The 14,390-nt window shown below is 40.0% G+C and overlaps 1 protein-coding gene across 7 annotated transcripts in view; it reads right to left on the reverse strand.

The window, feature by feature from the left end:
- Positions 1 to 14,390, reverse strand: part of CATSPERE (catsper channel auxiliary subunit epsilon) — a 177,148-nt gene that overhangs the window by 53,969 nt on the left and 108,789 nt on the right. For all 7 annotated transcript variants that reach the window (XM_063707110.1, XM_063707105.1, XM_063707103.1 and 4 more), the window contains 3 exons: positions 13,041 to 13,483; positions 5,018 to 5,076; positions 2,974 to 3,049 (listed from right to left, as the gene is read on the reverse strand). In XM_063707110.1, the coding sequence (XP_063563180.1) occupies positions 2,974 to 3,049; positions 5,018 to 5,076; positions 13,041 to 13,483 (578 nt within the window). The remainder of the gene's footprint in view (positions 1 to 2,973; positions 3,050 to 5,017; positions 5,077 to 13,040; positions 13,484 to 14,390) is intronic.

Here is a 14,390-nt window from a genome sequence, read left to right on the forward strand (position 1 = left end):
TTATTTATGAGAACTGTCAATTTTCCAGGCAGAGAGTCATGGCTGCTTGTAACCGGGGTCCTGGTTCTCCCTCCGCTGGGATACCTACTTCCATTTCCACCTGGCTCCAGGACCCCTGCCCTTCCAGCAGGCTGTCTCAATAGGGTCTACACACTTGCGTTCTGCCTTACGCATGTTGTTGGATGTTGCACATTTGCACAAAGCAAATCTGGGAAAACTCTAATACTCCCTACCCTATAAGAAGGACTTAGGGGTCAGGAGGGTGGGGATAGAACGATGTCCAGCCAAGTTTGGTGGCCTTAAAGAGTTGACGCTGCTAAACCAAGACCTTTTGGTCTTCATTTCAAAGGCATGCTTCACAGTGGGAGTGCATATTTTATTTCCTGGACCACCTGACTTCATGCACAGGGCCTGATTTGTTCTCCCAACCACGCTACCCATAGTCCTCACCAGCCACCATCATTAAATCTTTGCTTTCCTGATCAGAATCATTGGCCCGCCCTTTATCTTTACTAAATTATCTATATAAGGGTTGACAAAAGTTCTCAAATCTATCATAGTCAGGACCCACCATCACTTGATGATCTCATTTGCAATGTTTCTTCTCTTCCTTGTCCTAGTTGAAAAAAATCACCCCAAGCCTCAGGATCAACCACCATGGCTAGGATTAAAAATATGAGTTAACCTGTAGGTGGATATTGAAAAGGAGTTGCAGGTATAGTGTGGGGAGCACAGATAATCCTGTTTCCTAGAGTACCCACTGCTGCAGGGCTGACACATATTCCCCAGAACTGGACACCTAATCAGAGAGATTCTGACATATGGCCTAAATGACAACATTTCTCCTCAGTGCAGAGACAGAGCCGGACAGCTCCTGCCTTAACCAAGAGTCGGACACAGCGTATTTCTTCTAACCAGACAGATTAACTGACCTGAGACAGGGATTCTAAAGGCCCTCAACACAAATGCTGTTAGATAATGCACTGCACAAAGCTGTAGTCACCCCTCCCAGGGAAAGTTCATCTCGGAAGGATTTACTAAGGCCCTCTGGGGGCTGGCCTACATTTCTGCATTTCCAGTTCTTGGTGCATGGTTAAAAAGTGAGATGCAGCCTTGTTGGAGCTGCCAGTTCTATTTGCTGCTCTGCTGCAGGCTCTGAACACTAAAAGATAAAGACAACAGGCTCCTATTCAAATAGTGCAGTCCATGTCCCTTCGGTCCAGCAGGTTTAGCAAGGGCCTAACTTCACCCAGTGGGTAAGTCTGTAGGCCATGGTTCTGTGTCTACACAGAGCTGGGTCCTGTGTCTCTACAATATTTATCTGGGAGGCTGATGGCTTGCTAAGCCATGAGTGTGGGAGCACAAGGAAGGGACCTTGTGGTTGAAGGCATACTTCGCAGTTGTGTGCATGTTTTGATTTCCTTGGCTGAGTAGAGGACCTGCCTCTACACGGCCACATTTCCTGTTGCCTGAAAGGGCTACCGCATCTTTCCTCATTCTATTTCAGTGGGTAGGTCAGGACAAACTACCTGCAGTGGGCACAGAGGATGGCTAGATTTGTCCTGTCCTTGTCTGCAGGGTACCAAAGAGGAAACAGAAGGAAGAAACCAGTATATTAGATAATTACTATGTAATAGGCATTGCTTTGGGTACTTTACATGAATAATCTCATTTAATACTCTCAACAACCCCATAAGATAGATGGTACATTTTCCCTTTTACAAATGAGGCAGCTGAGGCTCAGAGTAAGTAGCCTACCCAAGCCAGTGGATGGTAGAGTGTGGATCTGAACTCAGGTTAGATGAACCTGATTTTGTAATGCCTTGGCTGGGCAGCATAGAATGAATAGGGATCCCTAAAAAATTCTATAGATTAGAGAGGGCTGGAGGAAACCACGGTGCTTCGGGAAGGCATCCATAAAGGAAGAGGGTAAAAGCAGTTGAAGACAGAAACTGCAGACCTAGGCTAGGCGAGGACCTTCCTAGGTTGTGGTTTCTTACTTCCTACATGGATTAAGCTGGCATGTGGTAGGCAGACAGGGGAGTTGTTGGTGTGCACCTGCAGGCGATTTCCTGGGGAAGCGGCGTGTGTCCGCAGTGCTCAAGGATGGATCACGTCTGCCTCAGTTCAAGGCTCCCTCTAAATGTATGGAACCTTGCCCTGGTGGGAACGCAGGTTCCTCATGCTTGGGTTCTGAATGGGAGGGGCCAGGTCCTATTTCGCTTTGTATTCCCCATATATAACACAATGCCTGGTATATAGTAGGTCCTCCATATATGTTTACTGAATGTTAGGCTGAGAAGTAATAGAGAGAGGAGATGTGTGAAATATAGACTCAAAGGAGGCGGGGTTAAGAATTTATGTTGAATTTCACAATAATATAATATGTAATATAGTAATAATACTGTTCAGTTACCTGAACACCCTGATACTATTTCATCCCTCCATGCCTTTTCCTGGAATGTTTTTGCACCTGCCTGCTGAACTTCTACCCATTCATCACTGGTCATTTTGTGTATCCCTTTCTTTTCACCTTTCCCCTCCCAGTCTCAGTAAACTTCCTTAGTTTACTTTCCTCTGGGCTGTTTGAGAACTGTGTATACCATTTTCCATAATAAAATGTTGCAAAATTAAGCTAGTTTATGTTTACCTCTAGGGAAGATACTCTGTCTTTTTATTTTTGCAACTCCCATTACCGAGCACATAGACTGACACACAGAAACAGAGTAGGCATACAATAAACTTTTTTAAATGAATAAATAATTTTTTCTTTTTTTTATTAAATTATGAATAAACGATTTTTTTGAAGAAATAAGTGCAGAATAAATATGGAACTTGCTAAGTAATAGGAGGGTGGTACTGTATGGAGGTATTGTATGGAGGTATCGTATGGAGGTACTGTATGCATTATTTGGTTGACCACCTATACATTCTTGAAGTAAAATATTTGGGTCTTCAACCCACGTCGCTTACCTTTTGGGCTATTGGACATGTTTTTGAATATTCACTAGGTCGAAACTGAACCAGCACAACGCCCGTGTGGTTGTCTCTAGGAGAAACAATTCGTACAGGTTATTGTATCATGTGAGAGACAGGCATGACACTGTCTTTCTGTAGAGCAAGTGCAAAGTCCCATGTGCACGGTGTGATTGACCTCCCACGCGAATTTCTAGAGGCCTGGAGGATGGCGCTGCTGGTAACAGCTCTCTGCTTCTGCTAAGACAGCTCTGCATGCTGGTCCTATTGTAAAGTTGCTCCCACCTCATCGTATCCCATGTTTTGGCCACCATAGGGTTAACGCGATGGGAAACAGAAATGAGCATCCTACCAGCATTCAACCACCCTATTTCATCCACACAGTCCCTGGGCAATGGGGCTCTGCTGCTGACATCTCGACCTGAAGGTGGCAGCCACTGTGTGGGTTCCTCCTCTGGCTCCTACCCGTTTTCCCCTCGTATTGATAGCACCTTTGGAGCAATAAAGAGTGAGTTGTAAAATTAGTTTTCTGAGCCACATTAAACGGTCTAACATGATCTGACTGGGATTGAAAGCTAGGTCAGATAGAATGCCTTTCTCCACTATGAAGTGCACAAGAATCATTTTGTGTTCAGGCAAAACGTGAGGGCTAAAAAATAATAGAAGAAAACGTGAAAGTTTGATTTATACCTACACCTGCTAAGGTTTTTCTTGTCAAAAAAAAATGAGGACAAACAAACATAAAAAGTGTCCTTGGCAATTTTACGTGTATTCTATAGCAATGTAAATCTTAGTAAATATCCACAAAACCATAAATATCCAAAGGAACCTAGACCATTAGGAGCATAAAGAGTTAAGTTGGTGGGTGAAAGGGAAAGAAAGGAATTCAGCCTCTCCTGGCTATGGAGTCGAAAGCAGCATTTCTCCCTACTCTTCCTGATCAGTCTCTGTCACTGATTTATATATATATATATATATATATAAAATTCTGTTTTCTTCATAGCACTTACCAGTATTTGAAATTACTTATTTGGTGATTGGCTGTTTTCTCACTGGAGAATGGGTTCCATGACACTAGAACTTCATCTTTCTCATTTACCCTGTATTTTAAATACCTAGAAAGTGCTTGGCATAGAGCAGGTAGTCAAACTCACTTGGAGTAGCACCAGACTAAAGAAAAATGGATTCTTCCTGCGGGTGCAATGGCTCATGCCTGTAATCCCAGCACTCTGGGGAGCCAAGGTGGGCGGATCACCTGAGGTTGGGAGTTCGAGACCAGCCTGACCAACACGGAGAAACTATGTCTCTACTAAAAATACAAAATTAGCCGGGCATGGTGGCGCATGCCTGTAATCCCAGCTACTCGGGAGGCTGAGGCAGGAGAATCACTTGAACCTGCGAGGTGGAGGTTGCAGTGAGTCGAGATCATGCCATTACACTCTAGCCTGGGTGACAGAGTGAGACTCCATCTTAAAAAAAAAAAAAGAAAAAAAAGAAAAAAGAAAAATTGATTTTTCCTAGGGAAAATATGCTATTTTTCCAAGAAAATACTTCCAGGCTGTAATGATAGCCATAGGAATGCCTTCACACAGAATTCCATGTTGGTTGTCTTCCTCCAGGTAGCCTGGCTGCTACCTTACTGCAGTAGTCAAAGACAGCATTTTATCTGGCTCTATGCATAAAGAGTTTCTGTGATATCAGAGTTCTTATTTATGCTAGTGATGGTATGTAGAAACTTTGAGATGGGAACTAGTGATAAAACATGCTTGAAAATTATTCAGCTAAGAAATAGCCCTTTTTTTGCATCTTCATTTGGATGAATGAGAAATTCAGATAGGTCATGTTTCTTATTAAACTACAAGGAGTATTTTACATTTTATACAGTTAAATATTAATTTTACATCTATCCAGACATTGAAAGGAATCTGAAATTTGAATATTTAAAAGAATATGAGGCCATTTAAATAAAAGAACACCCACAAATCAATAACCTGAGTAGCATATTTGATACTGAGAAAGTTCTTTTAAAAGTTATACTTACTGTGTCTCAAAGTAATCAGATATTCTCTCATAATCTACATTCTGATAAAATGTTAGTGTCTGAAAAAAGAAAATTTAAAATTTATGTAAAGCAGGGAAATTGGGGGTGGTGATCCCACTTTAGTAGCATATGGCTTTCCACATCTAGGCATGTAAAATGCCTTCATTAGGGTATGTAATGATGTTCATCACTTGTAAGTAATCAACAAGATTGACTGGTGGATAGACAGGTGCATACGTATGTAATAAAGCAAGTATGCAAATATAATAAAATACTAATGTACATAGTGGGTATAGATATAGAGCTGTTAAATGTAAAATTCTTTCAACTTTTCTGTATGTTTGACATTTTCCATAATAAAATGTTGCAAAATTATAATATAAATTCATAGCCTCACCAAGAATCTCACATAAAAGTAATTCTACCTGATAGAAATGTTTATATGTGCTTTTCAGGAGGTATATACTAAAATATTCATTGTAACATTATTCAGAATAGCCTCCAAATAGAAACAGACCAATGTTCATCAACAGTAAAATGCCTAAGGATATCTTGTAGTACATTCATACAGAGTGACACAATAGATCAGTGAGTATGAATGAATGACAGCTACAGAAAACAACATGGACTTTCATAAGCATCATATTCAAAGACAAAAGCAAGACAAAAATACAATATATGTAGATATTTATGGATGGATGTGTGTATATAATATATATGCAATGATTCCCTTCATATGAAGTTCAAAAATATAGTTCAAAAATATAAGCCCTTAATGTATACTAACTCATTTAATCCTCATAAGAACCTTATGTGTCAAGTTGAAAGAAGAAAAAAAATTAGAATAAAAGAACCTTATGAGGTAGTTACTTTCATTACTATTATTATCCCCAATTTACTGATGAGAGAATTACAGATTTAAAAACTTGTTCAGTGTCATTTGGTAGTAAATGATAGAGCCAGTATTTAATTAGAAATGCAAATTTTGTATTTTTGCAAAATGCAATGTTTCATTGCCATTGGTCATTTGTATATTTTTTATGAATAACTAGTAGTTTGAAAGTCTGAGTTGCAAATACACAAATATACAGTAGACCCTTGAACAACACAGGTTTGAACTATGCAAGTACACTTATACATGGGATTTTTTTTTCAATTAGTATACTGGAAAGTTTTTTGGAGATCTGTGGCAATTTGAAATAACTCACAGTTGAACCATGTAGCCTAGAATACTGAAAAAATTAAGAAAAAGGTGTTTCACGAGTACATAAAATATATGTGGATACTAGTCTATTTTATCATTTGCTACCATAAAATATATACAGATCTACTGTAAAGTTAAAATTTATCAAAACTTACACAAACATTTACAGACCACACATGGCGCCATTTGCAGTTGAGAGAAATATAAACAAATGTAAAGGTGCAGTAATAAACCATAACTGCATGAAATTAACTACAGTACACACTGTACTATGTGATCATTTCACAGCCACCTCCGATTGCTATTGCTGTGAGCTCAAGTGTTGTGAGTATCTGCTTAAAATGCTGTGTGATACTAGTCATCCTGTGGGCAGTTCGTCCTTCCAGTAAATTGCATATCACAGCAAAAACTGATCTCTTGTGGTTCTTGCATATTTTTTTTATCATGTTTAGTGCAATTCTGTAAACCTTGAATAACACCATGGGCCCATACAGAGTGCCACTAGTGATGCTGTGGAAGGTGCTTCCAAGCAAAGAAAAGTCATGACATTACAAGAAAATGTTGAACGAGAGGGAAAATTGAAAACCAGAACAAAACAAAAAAAGAGAAATGAAAAAAAATGTTGAAATGATTGATATGTACCTGTGTGTGTGTGTATATATATATATATATATGTATATGCACCTATATATATAACCTGTATACATATATATGTACCTGTATAGATATGTACCCATATATATGCCTGTATATATATTTGTGTGTGTATATATATATACCTGTATATAGAGAGAGAGAGGGAGAGAGAGACAGAGAGAGAGAGCTATATATATATAGCTATAGACTGAGGTCTACAGCTAGGTTGCCCATCATTTTAGATGATTTATCTTATAAACAGATAACGTAAACTTACGGTATTAATAAATACAGTACAGTATTGTAAATGTGTTTTCTCTTCCTTATGATTTTCTTAATTGCATTTCTTTTCTCTAGCTTACTTTATTGTAAGAATACAGCATATAATACATATAAAATATGTGTTAATAGGCTGTTTAGGTTAGGCTTCCAGTCAACAGTAGGCTGTTAGTAGTTAAGCTTTTGGGGAGTCAAAAGTTATACCACGGCCGGGTGTGGTGACTCACACCTGTAATCCCAGCACTTTGGCAGGCCGAGGCAGGTGGATCACGAGGTCAAGAATTTGAGACCAGCCTGGCCAACAGGGTGAAACCCTGTCTCTACTGAAAATACAAAAATTAGCTGGGCATGGTGGCGCACACCCATAGTCTCAGCTACTAGGGAGGCTGAGGCAGGAAGATCAATTGAACCCAGGAGGTGGAGGTTGCGGTGAGCCAAGATCACACCGCTGCACTCCAGCCTGGGCAACAAGAGTGAAACTCCAACTCAAAACAAACAAACAAACCAACAAATAAACCAGTAAAAGTTATACCAGATTTTCAACTGGGCAGGGGTTGGTGCCCCAATCCCCACATTGTTCAAGAATCAACTGTATACTATAATCAAATTCTTGGAAAGAAAACCAAGAGTTAAATATATCCTTTTATTTTGGTACATTATCAATCCAGTCCTATTTTATTTATCATACTTTATTTTTTCCCTGTATCATCTTCCCCCATAGTAGGTAGCAATATATCATATATCAAACAACTATGTTTGTATCCTTGAAAATATGCCTTTGGTATCTTTGTATCCTTGAAATACGTATAATGTCTTTTTGTTTGTTATTTATGTGTATGTATTTGTAATATTCATATATGTTATTACACTGATAGTGCTATGGTCTGAATGTGTTCCTCTAAAACTTATGTGTTGAAACCTGATCACCAACATGATAGTATTGGAGGTGGAGCCCTTTGGGAGGTGATTAGGTCATGAGGGCACAGCCTCCTGAATGGGATTAGTGCTCTTATAAAAGAGGCCTCTGAGAGTGGCCTTGCCCCTTCTGCCATGTGAGGACACAGTGAAAAGATGCTGTCTGTGAGGAACGGTCCCTCACCAGAGACCAAGTCTGCTGGCATCTTGATCTTGGGCTTCCCAGCCACCAGAACTATGAGAAAGTAAATTTCTGTTGTTATAAGCCACCTGGTTTGAGTTATTTTTGTTATGTAGCCCAAATGGACTAAGATAGATTTCAAATAGTTTCTTATAATTTTCATTCAACTCTGTGTTTGAAGATCTATCCATGAGACTGCATGTAAATCTAAATTCATGTCGTTTCCAAATCTGTTGATGCCAGATTATATGATTATTTAAAATAAGTAATTATATATAATATTATAGATTGATAAAATAAGTATCAAATGAAAGTAGAGTTACTGTTTCCCTGAGAACTAAGTTGATTTTTTTGGAAAATTTTGATAAAGCAAGTCACTGAAGAAATTGCTGAATTAGTAGGTATGAGCAAGGTAATACTAAAAAACTGAAAAAAATTATAAAATTCTAGAGTTTCAGTTGCTTTTCCAGTGCCTTCAAGTATTTTTTTCTTTATCTTAAAGAAACTGAAATAGGAACTCAGAAATGATGCATTATGAGCAAGGTTACATAAGAAAGGAGATGAGGAACTATAATAAATGGACCTATTTTAAAGAAAAGGCTTTGGTCCTATATGAAAAGTATGTTAATTTATTTAAGTTAAAGTAAAATGTTTCATATATATTTAAGTTAAAGTAAAATGTTTCATATATATTTAAGTTAAAGTAAAATGTTTCACATATATTCGTTTCACTTTTTATGATTCTCTGCTTTCACTGACTTTGGAATTAACTGACCACTTCCATTCCATTGTATCAGATAGCAGGCTCACTATTCTATGTGCTTAAGGAAGCTGAGCCTAGAAATGGAAGGTGGGGAACAGAAACTGCCGTTTGAGTTACACAGTTTTTAAGAAGAAATTGAAGTAACATGTAAAATGCTCACATTATGATATTAATTTGAAATTCACTATACAAAATAATATACACAGTATATTTATACCTATTGTTATAAGTAAAATGTTTATTCAGAAACAGAATGCTTGTTTCTCAGTACTGCAAGGAAAAATTAGCATTCAGATAAAAAGTTTTCTCAGCAAGGCAATTGTACTTTCTGCAGAAAGGATGCTCCTCACAGATGGAACAATGGCGAGAGCACCCTTTCTGCAGAAAGTAAAATTGCCTTGCTGAGAAAACTTTTTATCTGAATGCTAATTTTTCCTTGCAGTACTGAGAAACAAGCATCCTGTTTCTGGATAAACATTTTACTTACAACAAAATGGTGACCCATACAGGGATACACTTTCCTCTGGGGGCAGTCTCTAGTCCTCTCTAATGAGGAGGTGCCCCACTGCCTCACTGCGGTGGCCTCAGGGGTAAGGAATTGAGACCCACTCAGTGTGATGAATAAATCTGGACTCTCAGCAATATGGAAAGAAACTGGCTGGCAACCTGGAGTAAAGGATCCTCACATACCACGTGGATCAGGTAACCTCGTGCACGAGCCAAGGAAGGAAACACTGGAGGAGCCGGTAAAGTATTTCCTTGGTGGTCAGGACTAAGGAAAGAAAGCCACGGGGTGGTAAAACATTCCTTGGACAGGATATACCAAGGAAACAGACACCACAGAGGCAGTAGAGCATTCGTTAGTCAGGACTAAGGAAAGAAAAGCCATGGGAGGCGGTGAAGTATTTCTTAGGGTGTCTTAGAGGTTAAAAAGAGGTGAAAAATCCCCATTAGGGAGAGACTGAACCTCACACAATCCTCCAGCAACAGGAAAAATATTCAAAACTTCCCTTTCCTCTCTTCTCGGTGGAAGAAAGAGGCTAAGCTCCACTCCCACCAGCCGCTCCCTAGGGGAAAGGGAAGGAGAGGGGAGAACAGCAGCATAGGCGGCTGGCAGAGGCAAGGGAAAGACCAGCAGAGAGGAAAGAGAAACTAGGAGAGGAAGTTAGAGAGAAAGAGAGCAACAGCAGCAAGCGCAGCTCCACATTGTTGTAGATTGCTAGCACCTGGCAGAGCGGCAGTGGCTAGGATGCTCTCCTCGCACCCAGCCATGCAGCTAGAGCCATCCAGGCCACCAGCTGTCGAGCCCCAAGCCTTCTGTGCTGCTCAGGTACGTCCTGCCACCCTCGGAGGACAGCTGGCCATGGACGCCTGCAAGTTAGAGCTGAGCAGGAAAGTGTGAGTGTGCCGGGGCCAGGATACCATGCCACGCAGCCCGGCAGCCAAGAGGTAGGTCCCTCTCCCTAGCCTGGCTCTGCGTGGAAGAAGAGGTCAAGGACTGGTGCCAGGAGGAGAGCAGAGGAGGTGAAAGAGCATGATCGTACAACTTGCGGCAGGCACCTGCCAAGCCTCTGGGCCAGCAACAGCCCAGGGCCTGGGCTGTGGCCACAGGATCCCACCCAGCCCAAGAAACTAAGTGTAAGAGAGGAAGGGAGAAAGTAAAAAGGAAAATCAGAAAGAAACAGGAGAGACAGATGGTGGCACATGCTCTGGGGAAGGGCCCATGCCATTGCCTGGCCCTGCCAGCTGCAAGAGTGGGAGAACTCAGGAGGGAGACAGCGCAAATGAGAGAGAGAGATAGAGGGAGAGAATAAGTGAGCGAGAGACTGAAAGAGACAGAGATCAGAGAAAGACACAGAAGGTAAGACTAGGAAGAAAAAGTGTAAAAAGAAGTCAGAAAGTTAAGGCATGTCAAAGATTGTCTGTGAAAGTCATAAAAAAAGTTATAAAAGGGAATTTATGCAAGAAATATTGTATAATTTAAAAGTAATTAGGCCTCCTGAATATAAAACTATTAAAGTTTGTTAAGTTTCTTAGAAACTTAACAGGATGCAGTGAAGTCAGACACTTCCAAGAGCTGACCCATCAGTCCGCCCTTATTCATCCCTGAGCAAATGTATAATAGTATTATAGAGGACATTTACTGAACACTCTGCCAAATAATTAGAGCAGTATTTGTGCTCTAGTTCAATTGGCTATCCATTTTACTCTAGCATTTCATCAACCAGAAAAACTTTTTCTTTTAAAAACTCAAGCAAAACAGCCAAGCCAAACATGTTAAAAAAGTTTGAAGAGAAAAAAACTATAAAATCAAGAGGAAGGAATTGTAAAAATAAAAAGTTTCCTCTTCAAAGTTTCCCTTCTTGTTAAAGAATAAATCATAAGTGTTAGAAATAATAGTTTCTTTTAAAGACTAACTTGCTTCAAGCCTTCAAGCCTCCTTACTTTGTGCTAATAACTCTTTGCTAAGCCCTATCCTATGTAGCTGTTAGACATGCTCACAGGCATGTAGTACATCCTGTGTCCTTGTACTTTAACCAAGATATCTGTGCTGGACATGCTCACAGGCATGCTCCAGTTCGCAGTCTATGCCCCTTTATTATTTAGGAATGTTATTATTTTTCTAAGTCTTTTCATAAGCAACCTCCTTTTTTCCTTTGTTCCCTATTGCCTTTACCTATTTAGGAAAGTTTTAAATTATTAGCCAATCAGGTTCAGCTTAGATTGTGAGGTCTAGCTTCAGTCAATGGAGACAAGACACAGTGGCAAGGACAAGCCCTGTAAAGGATAAAAATTGCTTCCCTCCTTTATTCAGGTGCACTCTTGCCATTGTTCCATCTGTGAGGAGCACCCCTTCTGCAGAAAGTAAAACTGCCTTGCTAAGAAAATTTTTTGTCTAAATGCTGTTTTTTTCTTGTAGTACCAAAGAACAAGCATTCTGTTTCTAAGTAAACATTTTACTTATAACACCTATTATGACATTGTTTGCAAAGATGGCTGCAAGAATTTTTCCCATTCCCATATGCATGTCCCGTATGCAGTGTAACTTGCTATTTCTCCATAAGAGGTAGAGTTTATGTCACCATCCTATGAGTTAGGGATATGTGGCCAAACCTAGGCTTCTGCTCTCACCGTCTTGGAACACTGCCCTGAGACTGCCACAGAAGAAGCCAGGTCTAGTCTGGAGGATAACACTAGACCTGGCTTATCCAGCAGAGACAAGTGTTCCAGCTGAGGCCCCTTAGATTAATGAGGCCATCTTAGGTCATGTAGTTGCAGACGAATTAGCAGATGCCCACATCACATCCACGAACCCAGATGAAACTAGCAGAACTGCCCGGCTACTCACAGCCCAAACTATTGACGGATAGAATTGGTTTTTTGTTTTATTTTGTTTTGCTTTTTGAGAGGGAGTCTCACTCTGTCGCCCAGGCTGGAGTGCAGTGGTGCGATCTCGGCTCACTGCAACCTCCGCTTCCTGGGTTCACACCATTCTCCTGCCTCAGCCTCCCGAGTAGCTGGGACTACAGGCACCCGCCATGACGCCTGGCTAATTTTTTGTATTTTTAGTAGAGATGGGGTTTCACTGTGTTAGCCAGGATGGTCTCGATCTCCTGACCTCGTGATCTGCCTGCCTTGGCCTCCCAAAGTGCTGGGATTAGAGGTGTGAGCCACCACGCCCGGCCCAGAATTGGTTGTTGTTCTAAGCAATTAGGTTTTGAGTGGTTTGTTATACTACAATAGACAACAGGAGTCTACAGGAAAGCCATGTGTTAAAAAAAAAAGAAGAAGAAGAAGTGAACAATACAATTGACAATGAGTTTTGAAGGAATGTGTTATTAGGTGGCAAAGAGGGCTTGGATATGGAAAGCAAAAATAACGGCTTGGGAATGAATGGCTTATCGTGTTATTATTTATTAAAAACTCAGACATTCCTCAACATTTTCCCAGCTGAGCCTATAAGGGAAATCCATTTATAAAAATGTTAATATTATACTTTTATACTTATTAAAATCAAATGAAGAAATTTAAAATATTAGCTTACCAGAGTTTTGGTGCAGTATCCAAAGGCAGCTTCAAAGGAAATGTCATGACTCTCTTGTAATATTTTTGGGCCATAAGATTCCACAATAACATACAGACCAGTGTTTTCTGGATAGACGATCTGAGTCCAAACTGTCAGAGCCTCTCCCTTGTCCAAAAAGTAAAAAACATGAGCAACATTATTATGAAATGCCACGTATGGGCATTTGTCTTTTGTCGTGAAAGCTATACTTTGTGCTTCCAGACGTAAGGGATAGTCCTGTATTTGTATTGTGCCATCATCCAAAGCATACAGGAAGTATGTTTGACCAGATGTACTTAAGAAAATGAATGCTCTTGTTGTGTAATTTGTCCATAAATGCAGCTTTACTGCATCTCTAGTATTAATCTTGGAATAAAATATTACATTATTTTCCATTTTTACCAAAATATCTCCATAATAATCTGGAAAAAAGAGAAAAGTTTGTGTTAGTCTAAGTAACCATATATCGTGCTGTTTTAGTTAAGTGTACTTTTAACGAAAATAATTTCTTTGATAATGACCGAGTATTTTCATACTTTGAGAAAGTTAGAATGTGCAGATATGAACCCATAACTTTACACTATATTGGGGAACTTCTCTGCCACTTCATTGTATTAGTTTTCTTCTTGAATATTATATCACTTATATAACATCATTTAACATAAAAAAAGAGCTGGAATTCATGTATTCAGTAATAACAAGGATGAGCATGGCAGGAATAGAGCTATTAGGAATTCTGCATTGTGTTGTGGATTGAATTGTGTCCCCCCAAATTCTTGTGTTGAAGCCCTAACGTCCAGTGAGACTGTATTTGGAGACAGGGCCTTTAGGAGGTAATTAAGGTAAAATGGGCTAAGAAGCAGGGGGTCCTGGTCCAACAGAACTGGCGCCCTTATAAGAAAAGGAAGAGACACCAGGTATCTCTCCGGACACACAGAGAAGAAAGGCCACATGAGGACACAGCAAGATGGCGACTGTCTACAAGCCAGGAACTGAGGCCTCATAGAAACTAATCCTGACAGTACCTTGATCTTGGACTTCTAGCCTCTAGAAATATGAGAAAATCTAAATTTCTGTTGTTTAAGCTGCCCAGTCTGTGGGATTTTGTTATGGCAACGCTAGCAGGCTAATATAGCTGGAATGAAGACATGGAGGTGAGTGGGGGTGAGAGTGGTAGAAAGCAGAGCCTACCTCGGCAGGTTCACTCATAGCAGATGATCAGCTTTCTCCACTTAATATTCTGCCTAAGTCACAGTGGGTCATAGTGGGTAACTATCTTAACCTCTTTAGTTCTGTTGCTATGTCTGTAAAATGAACAGTTGGGCTAGA

This window comes from Gorilla gorilla, chromosome 1, assembly GCF_029281585.2.
Source record: "Gorilla gorilla gorilla isolate KB3781 chromosome 1, NHGRI_mGorGor1-v2.1_pri, whole genome shotgun sequence".
Lineage (NCBI taxonomy): Eukaryota > Metazoa > Chordata > Mammalia > Primates > Hominidae > Gorilla > Gorilla gorilla.